Source organism: Mus caroli, unplaced genomic scaffold (genome assembly GCF_978045245.1).
Source record: "Mus caroli unplaced genomic scaffold, Mus_caroli_1 scaffold_10, whole genome shotgun sequence".
In the NCBI taxonomy this organism is placed as follows: Eukaryota; Metazoa; Chordata; class Mammalia; order Rodentia; family Muridae; genus Mus; species Mus caroli.
Window position 1 is genome coordinate 30,387,943 of NW_028227265.1, and position 17,761 is coordinate 30,405,703.

The 17,761-nt window shown below is 33.4% G+C and overlaps 1 protein-coding gene across 3 annotated transcripts in view; it reads left to right on the forward strand.

The window, feature by feature from the left end:
- Window positions 1-17,761, forward strand: part of Cdh8 (cadherin 8) — a 395,795-nt gene that overhangs the window by 300,157 nt on the left and 77,877 nt on the right. For all 3 annotated transcript variants that reach the window (XM_021169423.3, XM_021169421.3, XM_021169422.3), the window contains exon 9: window positions 11,281-11,402. In XM_021169423.3, coding sequence (XP_021025082.1) covers window positions 11,281-11,402 — 122 coding nt within the window. The remainder of the gene's footprint in view (window positions 1-11,280; window positions 11,403-17,761) is intronic.

Sequence of the window (17,761 nt, forward strand, 5' to 3'; positions counted from 1 at the left end):
CTATTCTTTCTACTGGCCTCCTGGGCATCCTTCCTGTCTCTCTTCATACCTGATCCTGCTATTCCTTTTCTCCTTCCCACTCCCTTCTCTCACACATTTTCTTCCCTTCCTCTGCCTCCTGTGATTATTTTGTTCCCCTTCTAAGTGGGTTTTGGGTATCCATACTTGGGCCTTCCTTCTTTTAAAGCTTCTTATAGTCTGTGAGTTGTATCATGGGTATTCTGAACATTTTGGCTAATATCTACTTATCAATGAGTACATACCATTCATGTCTTTTGGGGACAATTCTTAGCACATGTATCTAAAACATTTTTTCCAAATACTTCTAAAATGGCCCATGCATCATGTTCCAACACATGAAGAGACATCTTTCTTAACATAGACAAATTAAATTGCAAAATGCTAATCTTCAGTTTTGGAAATTAAGCTGTGAGTTTTGACTATCCCTTGGAAAACAGAATAAAATACACAAGTAAATTAAGATGTTTAAAACTCAAGTATATGAAAAGGATGATGGGACAAACTGCATGGGATACAAAAAAACATCATTTGATAGGAAAGGAACATTATGTGTCCATATCTTGAAAGAATAAACTGTAGAAGTCAATTATCTAAGTGTCTATTTCACAGAGGCTGAAAATCAACAGAAGAAAATACTATAGGAATGTAAAAATAAATATGATAGAAAATAATAAAATGAGAAAAATGCACAATACTGAAATTTCACAAAGCTTTCATGAATAATGACATTTGTGAGTAATGTAAACAAAACTTTCTGAGAGAAATTGAAATAGAATATGTTTTGAATATTATATATTAAATAGCATGCTAGTGATGTTTATAGATAGTGAAATTGAACTGCTCTGTATCCATCACCAAAACACCCATGGTTTAATCTAAATTCATTTGGAATAATTCCATTATCATCATGAGTACAAATAACTTTCCAAATGTATAGAGTAAGGTTTAAAAACATAACTTCTGCAGATTTGAATGAGAAAAATTTAAAGCATATATATAGGAAAATAAAAAGAACCAACATTTCTAACTTATACATCATACACGTCCAGTCTTTATCCTAAAACTATATACAAATCATTACAGAATGTAAAATCAACAGCCTCTAATATGCAGAATTGTAGCATATCTGCAAATCAAATCATGCAAGACTATGGTTTTAAATTATAAAATAAAATAAAAAGCCTAATAGTACAAATTAAATATTCATAAAACAAATAAAGTATATAAATAATGTCAATAGTTACACAGAAAGATTCATATTAAATCTAGCTCAAGATAAAACTGGTATACAACAAAGAAAAGAAAACATAATCTGATAAATTGATGGCACAAAAATCGCAGGTAGTAAATATCAAGCATAGTAGTGAAATATTGCAGTCTTTCTGAGACTCATGGAAAGGAAGTTTAATAAGCTCGTCAATTTGGAAGAGGGGAATATTATCAATGCCCACATAAAACATGATTGAGTGCATTAGGAAAAAACAAACTCTACTATTATAATAGTGACATTTGCAAGATTGTTACTTGTTATAAAAATAATTTTATTTGCTACCAATATTCAAAAATAAAGACGTTACTTATAATAGCCAAACAAAAAAACCCAAACTATAAAAATTCGTTATGCCATAAAATAATCAAATGCATGCTATCAAAACAGAGAAGATAAGCCTACTTATATGAAACAAAGAGAATATATAGATATTGAATAATTTTATAAAATAAATTAATAAAATGGAAATTAATACCAATATAGTACTTATGTAATTAAAATGTTGATTATTTTTATAAAAAATGAAAATAAGAGTTTTGAATATGCTAATGCTATTTCAATTCCATTGAATTTTATCTATAGGTTTTAAGCTGTACTAAAATTTCATTCACTTTTTAGGAAAGTGATAAACACAAACAATTTGTGAATGTATGTTCTATTTCTCCTTCCTGTGTTCAAATACTTTACATGAGGCTAGTTAACAAAGCAATTTTTTTATTTTAGTTCCCAGTTTCAGATTATAGTCCATGGTGAAGATGACATGGTGGGAACTTAGACCTTCTTTCTTACATCTGAATAGTCGAGATGGACAAAAGGAGAGGTTGTGATTTCCATGTTGAGCTTGCTTTCTTCTCTTGTTCATATTATTCAGTCTGGAATCTTAGCCCACAGGATGGTGCAGCCCACATTGAGGGTGGGTTTATTTCTCTCAGTTAAACTTCTATAATTGCCATAGCCAGAGTTGACAATACACTTGGTAATGAAGACTGAGAATCTTAAAAGATATTAAGAGCATATGTAGATTTATGGCAAAAGTAGAGAAGAAAATATTTGTGAAAACAAATAAAATTATCTTGTTTGTCACCCTCTTCTAGGTTTTAGGTTATTTTAGATTTGCTGATCCCTGATTGGAGTCAGTTTAAGCAATCTGATAGTCTACACAATACTCTCTTTGACATACTGAATGCTTAGGGTTTGATAGGTTATGGTAATTTGTATATGCCAACTTCAATTATGTTTACATCTTGCTACAAAATATAACTATAGCCTCTATGTACTTGGCTTTCATCTATCCATCTCCTGCCTCTCCTTTGTAGCTTTCATCAATATTCAAATTATTTGTATAAAAATCAAAGAGATGATATATCACAGATCACTCAATGCTTTCTAGTATTCAGATTGTTCCTAATAAAGTGAATGCATTTGCTTGTGCTAGCATGGTTTAGAAGCATTTTTGAAAACTGGAACTGAATAAGTATTGAAAGCAAATGTTAGAAAACTCTGTCCATAAATTTCCTGAAACTTTTAGCTCCCCAACATTATCATTCCAGTGTCTAAGAAACCAAAATAGAATTGCACTGAAAACTATCTTCAATTATTTATTTTCACTAAACTTAAAAAATGAAAGTAACATAAAAATTAATGAAATTTATTTTGCAAAGTAGATTTGGAGATGTTTACTCAAGAGTCTCAGAATTTATTCAATAAAATAGATTGTAACAAACCCTACTCAATTTTATTTTTTTCCCTTTTATACTACAGAGAAATAAAGAGAAGAACTTGATACTTTTGATTAATAAATTCAGCAACAACATTGAAAGACAAACAATACATATCAAATAAACAAACAACAGCATGCATACACACATATTCATGTTCCATATGACATTTGTGTTCATAGAATATACAATAATAAAAACAGGTTTATAAATCTATTTAAGTAATTAATAGTAGGTAATATTTGTGTAATGCAGAAGAAAAAAAATATATTAAGACATATTTTCATTATTAACAATTTTTCATGTATAAAATTCCTACCATAGAATTTTAATTCAGAGGGTGTGATGGGTTCTGTATGCTTGGTTGGTTCAGGGAGTGGCAATATTAGGATGTGTGGGCTTGGTAGAGTAGGTGTGTCACTGTGGCTGTGGGCTTAAGACCCTCATCCTAGCTGCCTGGAATTTACTCTTCCACTAGCAGCCTTCAGATGAAAATGTTGAACTCTCTGCTCTGCCTGCACCATGACTGCCTGGATGCTCCCATGCTCTTGCCTTAACAATAATGAACAGAACCTCTTAACCTGTAATCCATTTCCAATTCAACCTTTGTAAGACTTGCCATGATCATGGTGTCTGTTCACCGCAGTAAAACCATAACTAAGACAGAGGGTAAGTTTTAAAGATTGACATTTAATTAATAAGAAGTAGTTTTTAAAGATGGCTCAGTATTAAGAGCATTTGCTGCATAATCTGAAAAGATGAATTACATAATAAGCACCTATGTAATTAGCCATCATTTTGGTACCCATGTAAACCTGAAACATTAGCTCTGATGGGACAGAGATAGGAAGATTTTGGACCATGCATTTTTAACCCTAGTCTGAAAGAATACATTAAACTGTAGGGTCAGGGAAAACCCTGCTTTAACTCTACTTGATTTATAAAGATAAATGTGGATGCCCAATGTGTTCTCTGCCTTACACATGTGCACAGTCATTGAACAAACATACACACATATACATGTGTGCATATATATATATACACACAAACACATACACATAAATATAAATATACATATACATAAAGATGTAAATATATGTTTTTAAAAGAAAACATTCTTTGGAGTTCATATAAAGGAAGACAATGAAGTGCAATTGCTCCAAATCTCTTCCTCATGGGACAAGGACTTTCCTGCCATAAATTTACCTGTCAGTGTTTCAAGATGTCAACACCTGTAAAGAGAAGGAAGGACCTGGAGGACTCATTATAGATACATAGAATTCAGTGCAGTTGTCCGGACACCTACTTGTATATGATTCTAATAACTCCAGTCTCACTTAAGATACATGCAATAAGTAAGAGAATAAACCATTCTTTATATCTGGCATATAAAAAGAGGTTAGACTGAAATCATAGATTTGATCGTTAGTTATGAAATTCAGAGGAGAGTTAGTGATGACTCGCCTAAGATACCATGTCATTGAAGTCATTTTCTGAAGAGTTTAAGAAAATTTTGAGCATATTGAAATCTTCAACTTTTTAATACTATAGAATAGAGTTTATTTAGGGCATGAGGAGGGGAGTTAAGAGGATAGTAGAGGCAGAGAAAGGCAGAAGAGAGAAGTAGAGGAGAAGAACAGAGATAGGCCATGAGCATATGGAGAGAGAAGGGGGAAGGGAATGGGGAGAGAGAGGAACAAGAGGGCAAGAGGGAGCAAGAGAGCAAAGGCTAAAATCTTCAACGTATTGAGTAAATAATCATCTCTTCTTTTGAGGAAATAACCTGGTTAATAGATAAGCTGTGTACAAAGGCTTTTTTCCTGAGATGCTAATGTCCATTTGAATAAACTCCAATTTAATTGGAAAGTACTATGCTGACAGGCTTTGGTTTCATGTAGGAAATGAAGTGATTTCTTATTAGTACTCTCTTAAAATACTATAATAAAAAATGTGAATTCTGGTGAATACCTGCTTACTCTAGGTGCAGCAGAAAGTGGAAAGTATCTGGAAGAAAGGCTCTGTCTAACTTCATGACAACACATTTGTCTTATACAGAAGTAACATGCATAACAATAAACTATTAAGAAATGGCTCTTAATATCACCATTAACATGCCTATCTTGATATTGTTTATTAGTTAACTACATTCTAAGATCTTGAAGTGAGTAGCAACTGTGGTTTGATAAAGAGTCTTTAGTTATTTAGAAATGATTATACCACCTGTGAGAAATGTATTTTTTCATTATTTTTTATATTTCACAGTCAAGTCATTACCCTCTTCCTGGTCTGCCTTCTAACAGTTCCTCATCCCATCTCTCCTCTCCCTGTCTCCAAGAGAATGTCCCACCTACACCCACACCAGGCCTCCTTACTCCCTGGGGCCTCAAGTCCTGCCAGGGTTAGGAACAACTTCTCTTACTGCGGCAAGACCAGGGAATCCTCTACTGCATATGTGTTGGGGGCTTCAGAGCAGCTAGTGTATGCTGCTGGGTGAGTGACTCAGTATCTTAAGGACCTCGGGGGTCCTGGTTAATTGAGACCTCTGGTCTTCCTATGTGGTTTCCCTCCTCAGATTCTGACACCCTTTCCCTAATTCAACCACAGGGGTCTCTGACTTTAGTCCACTGGTTGGGTTTAAAGATCTGCATCTGTCTCAGTTAACTGCTTCTTGGGTCTTTCAGAAGATAGTCATTCTAGGCCCGCCAAACATATTTCTAAGTGTTTGCCTTTAGTCACTGGAGTAAGTGTAGCTCTGAAATCATTTTTGAAGATCCTTCCATTTCCAGATAGATAGATATATCTATCTGGAATATATATATATATATATATATATATATATATATATATATATACAGAGAGAGAGAGAGAGGGGAGGGAGAGGAAAATGTTTATTTAAGCTTACACTGCCAGATAACAGTTCATCACTAAGGGATATCAGGGCAGGACCTAAAGCAGAGAAGGAATGTGAAGCTAAAAACTGAAGCACAGGCCATGGAGGCATGATTTTAATTGGCGTACTCCTCATGGCTTGCTCCCTTGCTTTCTTATAGCACCCAGGACTACCAGTCCAGGGATGGCACCACCCACAGTGAAATGGATCCTCCCCATCAATCATTAACCAAGAAAATACACCACAGGCTTGCCTACAGGAAAATCATTTCCAGAGTTTTTATTTTAAACTTCTTAAGTTGCTTACTTTTCTATCATACATTTACCTCACATCTTCTTTTGTGAATGTCCATTTCTACTGGCATCCATTTCTCATTTATTAATTATTGTTTTGCCTCTCTTCTTTGGGTATAATTTATGGTTCATGGTTTCAACCCCTCTACTTGTAGAAGCGTCAAGAATTTTTTTAGGCCCCACTAGTATCTCCAAACTGGTCAAATCGTGTTTTTCTTCCTATAGTCTACAGAGACAAATATGTATGTTTCAGTCAATGCTGCAAACATGTAAGCTCACTGAGCAATTGAGAAGCAAATTCTCAAGTAACTCACTCCTGGCAATATTCCATTACCTTTGCTTATGGAAATGAAAAGCTGGTGGTCAATTTATGAGGAGGCTATGGGACAGAGAAGTGACAGAAAGTCACTATAGCTTTTCAAACAGAAGTTGTTTAGACAAGGTACTATTCCAGCCTTTGTGTCTATGCTCCTTATTTTAAAAATTAGCCTGAATTTCGTGGCCAATTTGGAGATTGTCTATTCCTTTTAGACCTCTTTGTCCCATCTCTTGTGTATAGAAAATGAATATTTAATGAATGTTAATCAAGTTTCTAATTATAATATCTTTATATTTAATGTTTATGCATCAGATGAAAGGCCAACATTTGTGGGCGAGTCACTGAGGGCATGGATAATTTCCTCAAAAGCGCATCTAATTAAGTTTATTATTCTATAACATCTTTAAAATCTGATCGCTTATCATTTCACTAATTTTGATAAAAATGACTCTTTAGTACTTAAGTGAGAACTTTGTGCTGAAAAATCTTAAGTTGTAATTTAAATCATGTGCATGCATCTAGTATGGACAAAAGTAACATTTGGGGAATGTTCAGAGAAGATGGAACCATCATTTCATGTTTGTTTGTTTTATTGACTTTATCATTTTTCTGTACGGTTTCTGGTGATTTTAAATCATAAAGTCTACTATAGAAAAAACATTTCACATATAGTAGTTTGAACAATAGCACTTCTTGATTTGGTCTCAAATTTTCTACTCTTAGGCCTTACTACTAATCTGGGGTGAGAGAATGAACTCTCTAGGCAGTTAGTTTATGTGCTTCAGACTCCAATAGGAATAACTACATACCTCTTTAAACCAAGACTAATATTAGATGATGATGTAAAGAAATTAAAATGTCTTTCCCTAGATAAATAATTTATAGGACTAAGGAAATTAAAAAAAAAAAACCAACATAATATGAACCTGTAAAATGTCAAATATTTTGCCTTGGCATATGGAAATATACATATAATACTATATTGAATAAATGAACTGTACAAAGAAGAATAAGTAAATAAATAACAAAAATATGTTTAAAAATTCTCATAAAAATTACACTTTATTTTAAATGTCCTAAAGTCATATTATATCGTAATTTGAAGAATGAATTCAAATAACATACAATTAATTTTACTTCACTGATTCTATGAGAGATGTAGAGTATAAATATAATTATAGAGTACCAATGTCACTCTAATTCATTACAAATATCCTAGCTTTAGTAAGGAGACTACGTATTAGATTGAATGGTAACAATTAAAACAATAGACCTCGACCCGGAAACGTGTACTGTCACATCAGAAATAATGTTCCTTTCACATGCTATGGCTTTAGCATATAGGAGTCATTTCTTCACTGTGCCTTGAATCTAACCATGAGTGTACAAACGCTAGAACTATCAGACAAAAATAGGAGGCTTTGATATAGTTTAACATTTCTTGTGAGTTCTATAGGCAGACTGAATATGAGACAGGGACGATGGTGATGGTTAGTGTAGATTTTAAGAAAGTAATGTTTCTAATGGGCCTTGAGTGAAAATATGACATAAGAAAAATACAAGAACATTCGTCTGAAAATGCAGGTGCAGACATGGGTCAAATTTGCCACAGACTATATGGATTCTGCAAAAGTATCTTACAAGGAAAAACAAATAACAACAACAACAAAAAAGAAACAGAAATTCTGTGATATTGGACCCTTATGCTCAACTCAGAATTCCTGCAACAAATGAATATATCCATGCTGCCAGGTCAGTGACTTAGTATTAATGTAAAAAACACCTCAATCTCTCTTTTTTTTAAAAAAAAAATATAGCTGGAACAATTTCTTAGAATGATCAAAAAATCAACAGAGAAAACAGATGAAGGCATTCAGAAATTTAAAGTGTAAGTAGTTTAGCTGATATTCCCATTCTTTTTGCAAGACAGTTGAGGCTACCATTTGTGTTCACTGCATTAATGTCACTTTCAGTGCAGTGGAAATAGTTTACCTTTTCCTTTTTCTTCTTCTTTGTTTTTCTTGTACAGAATAAGGACTCTAAAATACTAAATGAAAAGGAAAATTCTAATGTAAATCAGTAGTAGATCACATACACAAGATGTGTAAGATATTTATTCTGAACAGTCACACCCACAAACGCAAGAGAAATTGAAATTCTTAAGTCATAATAAATAATAAATTATCATTTTTGAGTACTAAGAAGTTGTTTATATGTGTGTTTGCATGCAAGATGTGTTCATACCACAACAAAGGGGAATACAGCAACTACCATACTGATAGACATGCCATTGAATCTGATCCCCTGGCTTGCCTTATTGTTCCCTGCAAAGGGTCAAGACACTGTGTAAGAACAAGGATAGATTTTTTTTGTGTACTTTCTTTACTTGATAGTGACAGACTTTGTAGTTATTATTTGACACAGTTTAGTCATTGGTCACCACTTAGTAATGAATGGCATTATTAGATCAAATACAAAAATGTCTAATAGACATTTCCTGTAGCAATTTTATACAAAAGAATTGAGCTAGGGTATAAAATGAATTATCATTATAAAAATAAATGAATAACCAACAGTACTGTGCTGTTAGGACACATGGACTTAAAAATTTAATTTATTAAAGAGGCTTTTCTGTGGTAAAATAGAACCATAATATAATGAACTTAAATTTTATAGCTTCCCAGGGAAGATTGTAGATTACACGTGCAATTGTATGAATAATAGGGGTTATGGAATTATTAGATAGATTCAGAATGATATCTGGATTCAAACTCCAAACACTGGTCAAACTTAAGATAAATACAACAAACATGGAAACATTTGAGGACTTGGTAGTAATTAGGTCCCTGAAATTATGGTATGTTTTCCATACTTGGCAATACAAATAATTCATATGAAAGACCAAAACAGAATAAATGTTAATATTGTAACAGTGTAAAATATATTCTCTAAAGTAACATAATATACATGATCCTGATGACACTGGAAATGACAAAGGCTAAAATGTACCCAAACACAAACCACATACTCATGTCAGAAACTTTATTTCTTCTATTATATGATTTATAATAATTTCATGAATAATACATTAAATCCTAGGGTTTTAATTTCCCTGGGAAGAAAATGAGTCACAATAGGGGCAAAGGAGGCAAAGATGGGGATCTAAACATTGCTGCAAACATTATTCTTTTTATACTGCACAAGTTACTCTAAACTCATGGTCAGAGTAGAAAAGCAATCTAAGCCTTTAAGGGTATAACTATTTTGCATTTAAAGGTTAACCTTTGCAGAGTTTTGTTGACTAGACAAAATACGAAATGTCAGTTTCTTCTCTTAGAGACATGTGTTATACTGTTTTTAAAATTTGCATTACATCAAAACTAGAGAGCTACATGCTTTCTCTATGAGAAAAGAAATTAATTCATTAGACATTAAACGGCAAAACAAAAAAGGGCAAAACTTCGATGTTATTTAGGGGCATCATCTTTATTTTGAGGAGGTTGTGTTCCATAACTTACATGAGAGCAATTCCATGATGTCAGTGTCAGCTCTCCATCCTCAAATCAAATGTGAATGTAAGGGCACGCTACTCCAATTAAATTGCATTTAAATTTTAAGGGCTAGCTAGGGAGCAATTGTAAATTTATAGCATGAATGAAATAATTTCTTATGGAATTTAGAAGTCATTCCTATTTTTAAAATGATGAGTATTTGAACGTTTTAAGGATTTGTCTTTAATCAATTGTCAAAAACAGAAATATGTCATATTAGTTGTAGGCCTTTTTGTTCATAATGAAAACCCAAAACATGTTTCTCACTTTGTTAACTTATAAATATCCAGTGCTACAGTAACACAAATAAATACTTGTCCATCTCCAATACATTCTGTATAATTTACAAAAGATCAAAGATTGCAACATAGTATAGTCAGAATTGAAGTACATTGCATTTAATACTCATTAAAAAAATAAGTATTGCCTAACCCAGGAATACATTTAAGAAACAACAAAATTGTGTGTGTGTATGAGTGTGTGCGCATGCACTTGCATGTTTAAATCCATGTACAAATATACTTTGTGTTTAGTTTAAAGATCTAAGGACTATAGATTACGTATTTGATTCTCGACTATGGGAATTGACCTAGAAATATTAGAACACTATAATCTAATTTACATGAAATTAATTCTAAATGACTATAGTAGAATAATTCAGTCTGCTGGCCTTATCCAAAAATATACCAAAATGATTTTAACAAAATACAAAATTTACAGAATATATGATTCTTCATCTCAAATTTTATCTTTTCATGCTTGATTTAATTCTGCCCTTTTACCTGCTTGGTAGGCTTGATCTTAGTAGATATATACTTTGACAAATAAGTAATAGCTTGTACTAGGCACATTTTTTCCCTTCAGTGAACAGATAAATCACTGTTGTATGTATTGTTTTCCTGTACATGATGGGTTTTAAATAAAATACATCTGACTTCATAAGCAAAATTTCTTTCAGCTCATTTACATATGGTCGTTTGTGGGGTCATCCCCAGAACAATAGTGTTCACAATACTAATCTATGTTGCTGTTTATTTTCTATATACCAAGTAGTAACACACTTGCTCTTCTTTCTCACAATGTTGAGTTTAGACTCCATGTCATGTGAAAATATCCTATTGAAGTGAATTTACAGGAGACATAGAGAGACAGAGAGAGTTGAGCTACAAGTTCAAATGAAATACTCTGAATTCTGATGTTATTTTTTCCTTCCCATAGGGAACCACAGTCAGATATCTCGAGTGCCTGTTGCTATTAAAGTGCTGGATGTCAATGACAACGCCCCTGAATTCGCATCCGAATATGAGGCATTTTTATGTGAAAATGGAAAACCCGGCCAAGTAAATATCTCCATGTTGTTAATGCTGAATATGTTTGTATACAACTGTCTCATATTTAATTAACCTGCATTACTGTGTGCATTTGCATTGGTTGGATTTACAAAGTCACAGGCATGAAATTCATCCAAATGGTAACAGAAGGGAATATTTGTCTTTCTCAGATGTTAATTATCTTCTTACTTATGATCAAATTGGCACATAAAAGTGCAGTGATGTGCTCGCCTATGACCTCAAAGCCAAATCATTGCCTTCAAATACATCACATGTAGGTGTCTTACAGTGCAGAAGCTGGAAAGAACCATCAATTGGCAAGAATATAGTAAATAGCTCATGGGAAGCATGCATTTTTGTTTTATATTGAAAAGAAGAATAATGCATAAATGTGGAATACAGAAAACAAGTAGTTTATAGAAAGCTCTGTGTAGTGATACTAGTGTCTGTACACATATATGCAAGTTTAGCAAACATAATATAGACATCAAATTTTAGACATGCCCCTAAGGCATTTAAATATTTATAGATAAGACTCAAAATTAATAAATTGAGATAATGAAGACAAAAGTAAAGGGCAGAAAAATGTATAAAATAGAACAGACAGAAATACACTCAAAATCTAAAGATAGAAGCAAGAAGGAGGGGAGGGAGGGAGACAGGGCTGGGAGAACATGGGGTGGGTGGAAGGGAAGGAGAGTCAAGGCTCAGGGTGTGGGGGAAGGTAAAGTTCAAAACAAAATCCACAGAAACCACTACATTCTGAATGTCAAAATGAAACTAGCCTGTGTAAAGAATTACAAAACCACAAATGTAATAGATTTATTTTAATGAGGTGCCGAAGTACTGTATGTTTAAGAAATTTATCATTTTTCAACTTCCTAATTTATTTCTGGATGGTGACATTTTAATTTAAATAAACAGCAGCTGACAGCATGACACTGGAGTTGTTAATCCAACTATTCTCGTGCCTCATGTGGGTGTTAGGAATTAAACTTACTATTTGCCAAGAAGCTTACCTGACAAGAGTCATTTTTTATTTTTTTTATCCTAAAGGAAAGAATAGGACTGCAGTTACCTAGTTCTATTCTCTTACTTGATATTACAAAGGATGAAGAGGTAATCTGCCCATAAAACAGTGGGTAAAATCTTCGAGACAATTCTGACTTACTGAAATGTTTAGCTTCTCTCCCCCGTAGTCTACCAAAATGTAAGGCAAACCAAAAACAAGCAAGCAAACAAACAAAAACATAAAATACACACTTCACACACAACAAAGTTAAAATGCTCATAATAAAATGGACTTTAGATAACTAGGCGTTCTGTTCTTATCAAAACATTCAGCCTTAGCAGTTTTTATTTTCATATTTCAAATCCAAAATTAGCCTTTTTCTAATTTCATAACAGAATTGTCAAGTATGAATTATAACTTCTAAGCATCTTGATTTGTGATCCTTATTGGCAGTGTGTGTGTGTGTGTGTGTGTGTGTGTGTGTGTGTGTGTGCATGTGTGCATGAATGTGGGTGTGTTCTCACACACTTGTGTGTATGTGCATGCGCATGTCTGCATGTGTAAATATCAGTGTTATCATTTATCCAGGGTTCTGAATTAATAGGCAGAGAGAGTTTAATCAAAATATGGCAGGTCAGGTTCAAGGGAATGGTTGCTACATGGAGCAGAAAATTGATGGGATAACAGAGCTGACTACTGATATAAGCTAGGCACTTATGTATCATACAGAATCTGTAAAATGCATTAGAATTTAACTAGAACTTCATTGCTCATGCAGAACTCATCACACAAGTTCAGAGTCAATGGCATTGACACTTCACATGTTGGCCTCAATAGTGATATCGACAGGACTCTTGCTTGGATCTCTAGGAATCTGCAGTGTTACCCTGTGGAATTTGACTGTTTATAAAGTTTTAACGATTTTTTCAGCAGTTCTACTTATCCTCAGGAAAAAAAGAAAGAAAGAAAACAACAAGCAAATGAACAGAATCCAATGCACTGTTTCCTCTCCTATTCTATGCAACATCCAAATAAAAGAAAAGTTGATGCTTTGTTTTATGGTTTCTACAAATTAATAGAATGGTTTATTGTGTGAACAAATGTCTTTGCTGTGTGTGTGTGTGTCACTGCAGTGCATCCCCTAATGAATATGCTCTCCGCATGATTACCAGAGTTTTATTTCCACGAAAGGATCAACACTTGCTTTGCATGGGTTTGGGCCATAAGGCTAACTGGGTGTGGCATTTTCAACAGTTTTAACAATGTCTTGGATTCCCTGAATTCTTTGAGTCATCCAAAACTCGTATAGGATTTTTTATATAACTCTTGCCTAATTGTTAATGATTGACTATCTAGTTATTTCTACATTTCCCCCAAATTTTGTGTTACTATACTACATATTAGGCATGTACAGAATGTGAAATAGATGTATTTCTTCTCTTTTCCTGAGTTAAATTTTTAGACAATATCTTAGTATGAAGCCCAGAATGCTTTTGAACTCACGAGGTCACAGATACAGTCAGTGGTTCTGCCTCAGTCACTTGAATTGTTGTATTAAAAACATTCACCACTATCTCCAGGCAGAATACATTTTGTCATCTTTCATAATACCACACAAATAGATAACTTACTTCAGAAATACAATGTTCATATTAGTGTTCATAACATCATTTAAAAGTAAATATTAAAAAATAACTAGCATTCACTGCATTGATAGTTATCTTAGTATTGTTCAACAATTAAGACTGTTGAAAAATAACCTTGGAAAGATAAATGTCACTCTCAGATGGCTTGTATGCCATTTCTGGATAAATTTCTTTGAGAAACAGCTTCATCAGAGACTTGGCTCCTGGAAATCTTATCAATGGTCCAGGGCTAGCTCTTAAAGAGAGTATAAAAGGCTTAGACTGAAATGGCATATGCAAAACAATTCTAAAATTCCCCACAAAATGGGAATCTAATGTCAATATAGAGGTAGAGAATCTATTGCAACGTATCCATTTCAACAGAATTCACTATATTAAACACAACCAGGACCACCTAAAAAATAGAAAGGCTCTTTTCACTTGTCTAGGCAATCAGCACTACTCCATAATACATCATATTAAAAGAGGTACTACTATGTTTGTGAAGGAGAAATCATGAGTCGTACCTATTTCTATGACCTTCTTAAAATTATGAGGCAAAAGGTGGAGTTCATAAAAAAAATGGTTCTCTCAAGAGAGCAATAATCACTGTCATAGAGAGGCAGAAGTCATGGTCCTTAACAGAAAATCAACCCAAATACTTTTATTTTTAGAATATTTTAAATGATCCCACTAATCAGTGGGATTATGGTCATCTACCAAGCAGTTGGCTCTTAATGTCATGGGAAGCATAGAAAAGATCTCTTCGCTTAAGCCTGACTAATGTCCCAGGTAAAACACAGAATGTACATCACACTTAAAAATTTGTTTTATAGTTCATACTTCTGATTGAGAGGATTTTTGTTTGTTTCATTTTATTTTGTTTTGGGCACTAAGTGTTCAATGACCATCATCATTATCACAGAGTTTGGCTAAGCATGAGAAATGTTATGGAACACAATATAAAAGAATCAGAATTTTATCATTGTAGAATTTTCTTCCAGGACATATCATTTAACTTAGAATTTATAGATTGTCAAAAATTCTTTCAAACATCCAGCACACAAATGAAATGGACCTAAGGAGATAATGATACATCATGAAAAGTCTTTAGATTCAAGGATAAGTTCCACTGGGACAGAAACATTTTGTCTGAGGAGTCAGTTGGGGATAAACTAGAGCCTATCTGAAGACCGTGGGGATCCAATCAGCAGGAGAAGGAACAGGTAACAAGTGTGCAGAGACCAGTGGCTTCCTTCTGTGTACTTAATATTCCTATGTACAGAACCAAACATGGGAAAGTAATGCAGACGATCATCCACAGTTGACTAGCAAGCATTCCAGAGCTCGGTTCTGCATCATATTTTCTTAATTAGGTTTTGGTAGGATTTTATATAAGGTACCAGTGTCTTACATACTGTATTCAGATTAATAGAGACTTACTTCCAATATTTTTTTCAGCCCAAGGGTCTAAACATGTATTCATTGTTGGAATGAGTCAAACTTTCCCTTTAAGTAGTCAAAATACTTAGATGACAGGTTGTTAAAGCTTTTCATTCCTTTATCAAAAAGCTTATCTTGTTCCTAAAAATGAATATAATGGATTATAATTTGATTTTTGTCAACGCCTATACTAACAGAGGTCTGCTGTTTAGATAGAAGCCATTGTGTCTGGTTTATAATAAAAATATATGAAAATAAAAAAGACTTTAGCTCACCTTCACAAATATCATACATCTCTGGCAAAATTTTAGCCATTTTCCATTTATTCATTACAGAAATATTATAGCTCTCCAAAACATCATCACCCACAAATCTGGAGGATATATAGCATAGTTGCCATAAAGAATAGTAACGGAATTTAAGACTTAAGTTTCTAATTGATTTTGTTCAGCAATGAGACATGTTTCAAAGTTAATTTATCAGATATTGCTATTGAAATATTTCCTTTACTCTCAGACAGTATACATGTTAACTTCTTTGGATGAAAATTAGTTCATTTATTTATTGAACAATAATCATTGTACATCTGTGGTGCAGTAATTATTATAACATCAATTGGGAAAACAACATGAAAGTTTAGAAGCACTCCCATGAAGTCCAATGAGGAAGACACGGTAAACAGAATAAAGTGGATGAATCACATCATTTGTGATATTTCAATTAGAATGACACAAAGGTGGAAACATAACAGAGGTCAACAACAACAACAACAAAAAAAAAAACATCAGGGGTCTAAAGTATTGTCTGATACTTTGTTTTGTGTTGTTTTTTTTTTTTTTCTAATTTGTTGCTGTTAAAGAAAATGACAAAGGACTATACATGAAGAGGAGCTTCTAGCCAGCAACTTAAGCCAAGCAGAATTTGCAGCAAGAACTCTGCTTGAAACTGAAGATATCTCAGCCTGAGAATAGGAAGCAAGGACCAGATTAGAAACAGTTTCATGTCTGAACAGAATTTGCACCCATGTTTGTGAGGGGGAAACACATGCTATATTGTAATAGAAACAGCCTTGAGGAGGCTCTAAGTGCAGAGCACACTAACAATGGAAGCTGTTTGCCTTATGCAGGACATGACACATAGAATCATTGACCATATCACAGATATAGTTAGTTGAAGAATTTGGCACTTGAATCCATTACATAGCTATGAAAGCCATATGATCTCACAAGACTTAATTGACTGACCAGGAATTTGACATTGGAGAGGAGGCTGGTCTAAAACTCACAGAGTTCCACCGGCCTCTGTGTTGGGATTGAAGGCATACACCACCACACATTTCAAAAAAAAAAAGTTTTATGATGCAATAGAAATGGTCCAAATTCTGCTCCTGAAGTTGTCAAATCTTTGCAATTTCTAGAGACTTATTGTACTTCCCAAGGAAGAAGAATTTTGAAATTTTGTGAGTATCCAAAGTAACTCTTGAAAATGTAGGCAAGAGAATAAAGATTCTGAATAAAAGTGAGCAACACTACCAAAGGAGAAAACACATATCAACTCCTGATGAAAAAAATAATATATTTTACTTAAAAGCACTTTATGAAATCTTGGATACAAAGAAAGAAACCTAAATATGAAAAGTAAAGATATTTATTCTTTTAGAAAATTAGCAAAGAATGAGTCTGTAACATTGTTCATTTGTTTTCAATTTCAGAGCTCTCTCTCTCTCTCAATAACAAAATAAAATGAGGGTGTTTTGTAGCACAGATGAAGCAGTTGGGATAGAGGATTTTATTTTAACTTGTCTATCAGAAGCCCCCTCCCCGCTTTTGATCTATCTGCATGCACAAGTGGGAAGCAGGGATGATTTAAACCAGAGGAACTTGATGACCTCAATGGAAGATGATAAATACTCTTTTTTACTTGATTTTGGGTAGATTAAGAAAATGGTTAGTTAATGGAATGTATAAAACTATATATGGAGAAGCTATATGTAGAAAACTTTTTAAGAGGGTTATTTACAGGAATTATAGAACACAATTTTGAGAGAATGAGAATATTGATAAAATATAATTTAAGGCCATGGAGTTGAGCAATCCAAATGTTAACTTTAAGACATTTATCAATGTTGGGACTTAATATTAAGGAATGGGAGATAATTTAAGCTATTAAACTACCATACCTTAGAAAGCCCTTTGTGTGAAGATATTAATATATTCACGTGTGTGTGTGTGTGTGTGTGTGTGTGTGTGAGAGAGAGAGAGAGAGAGAGAGAGAGTCCTCCTTCCCAG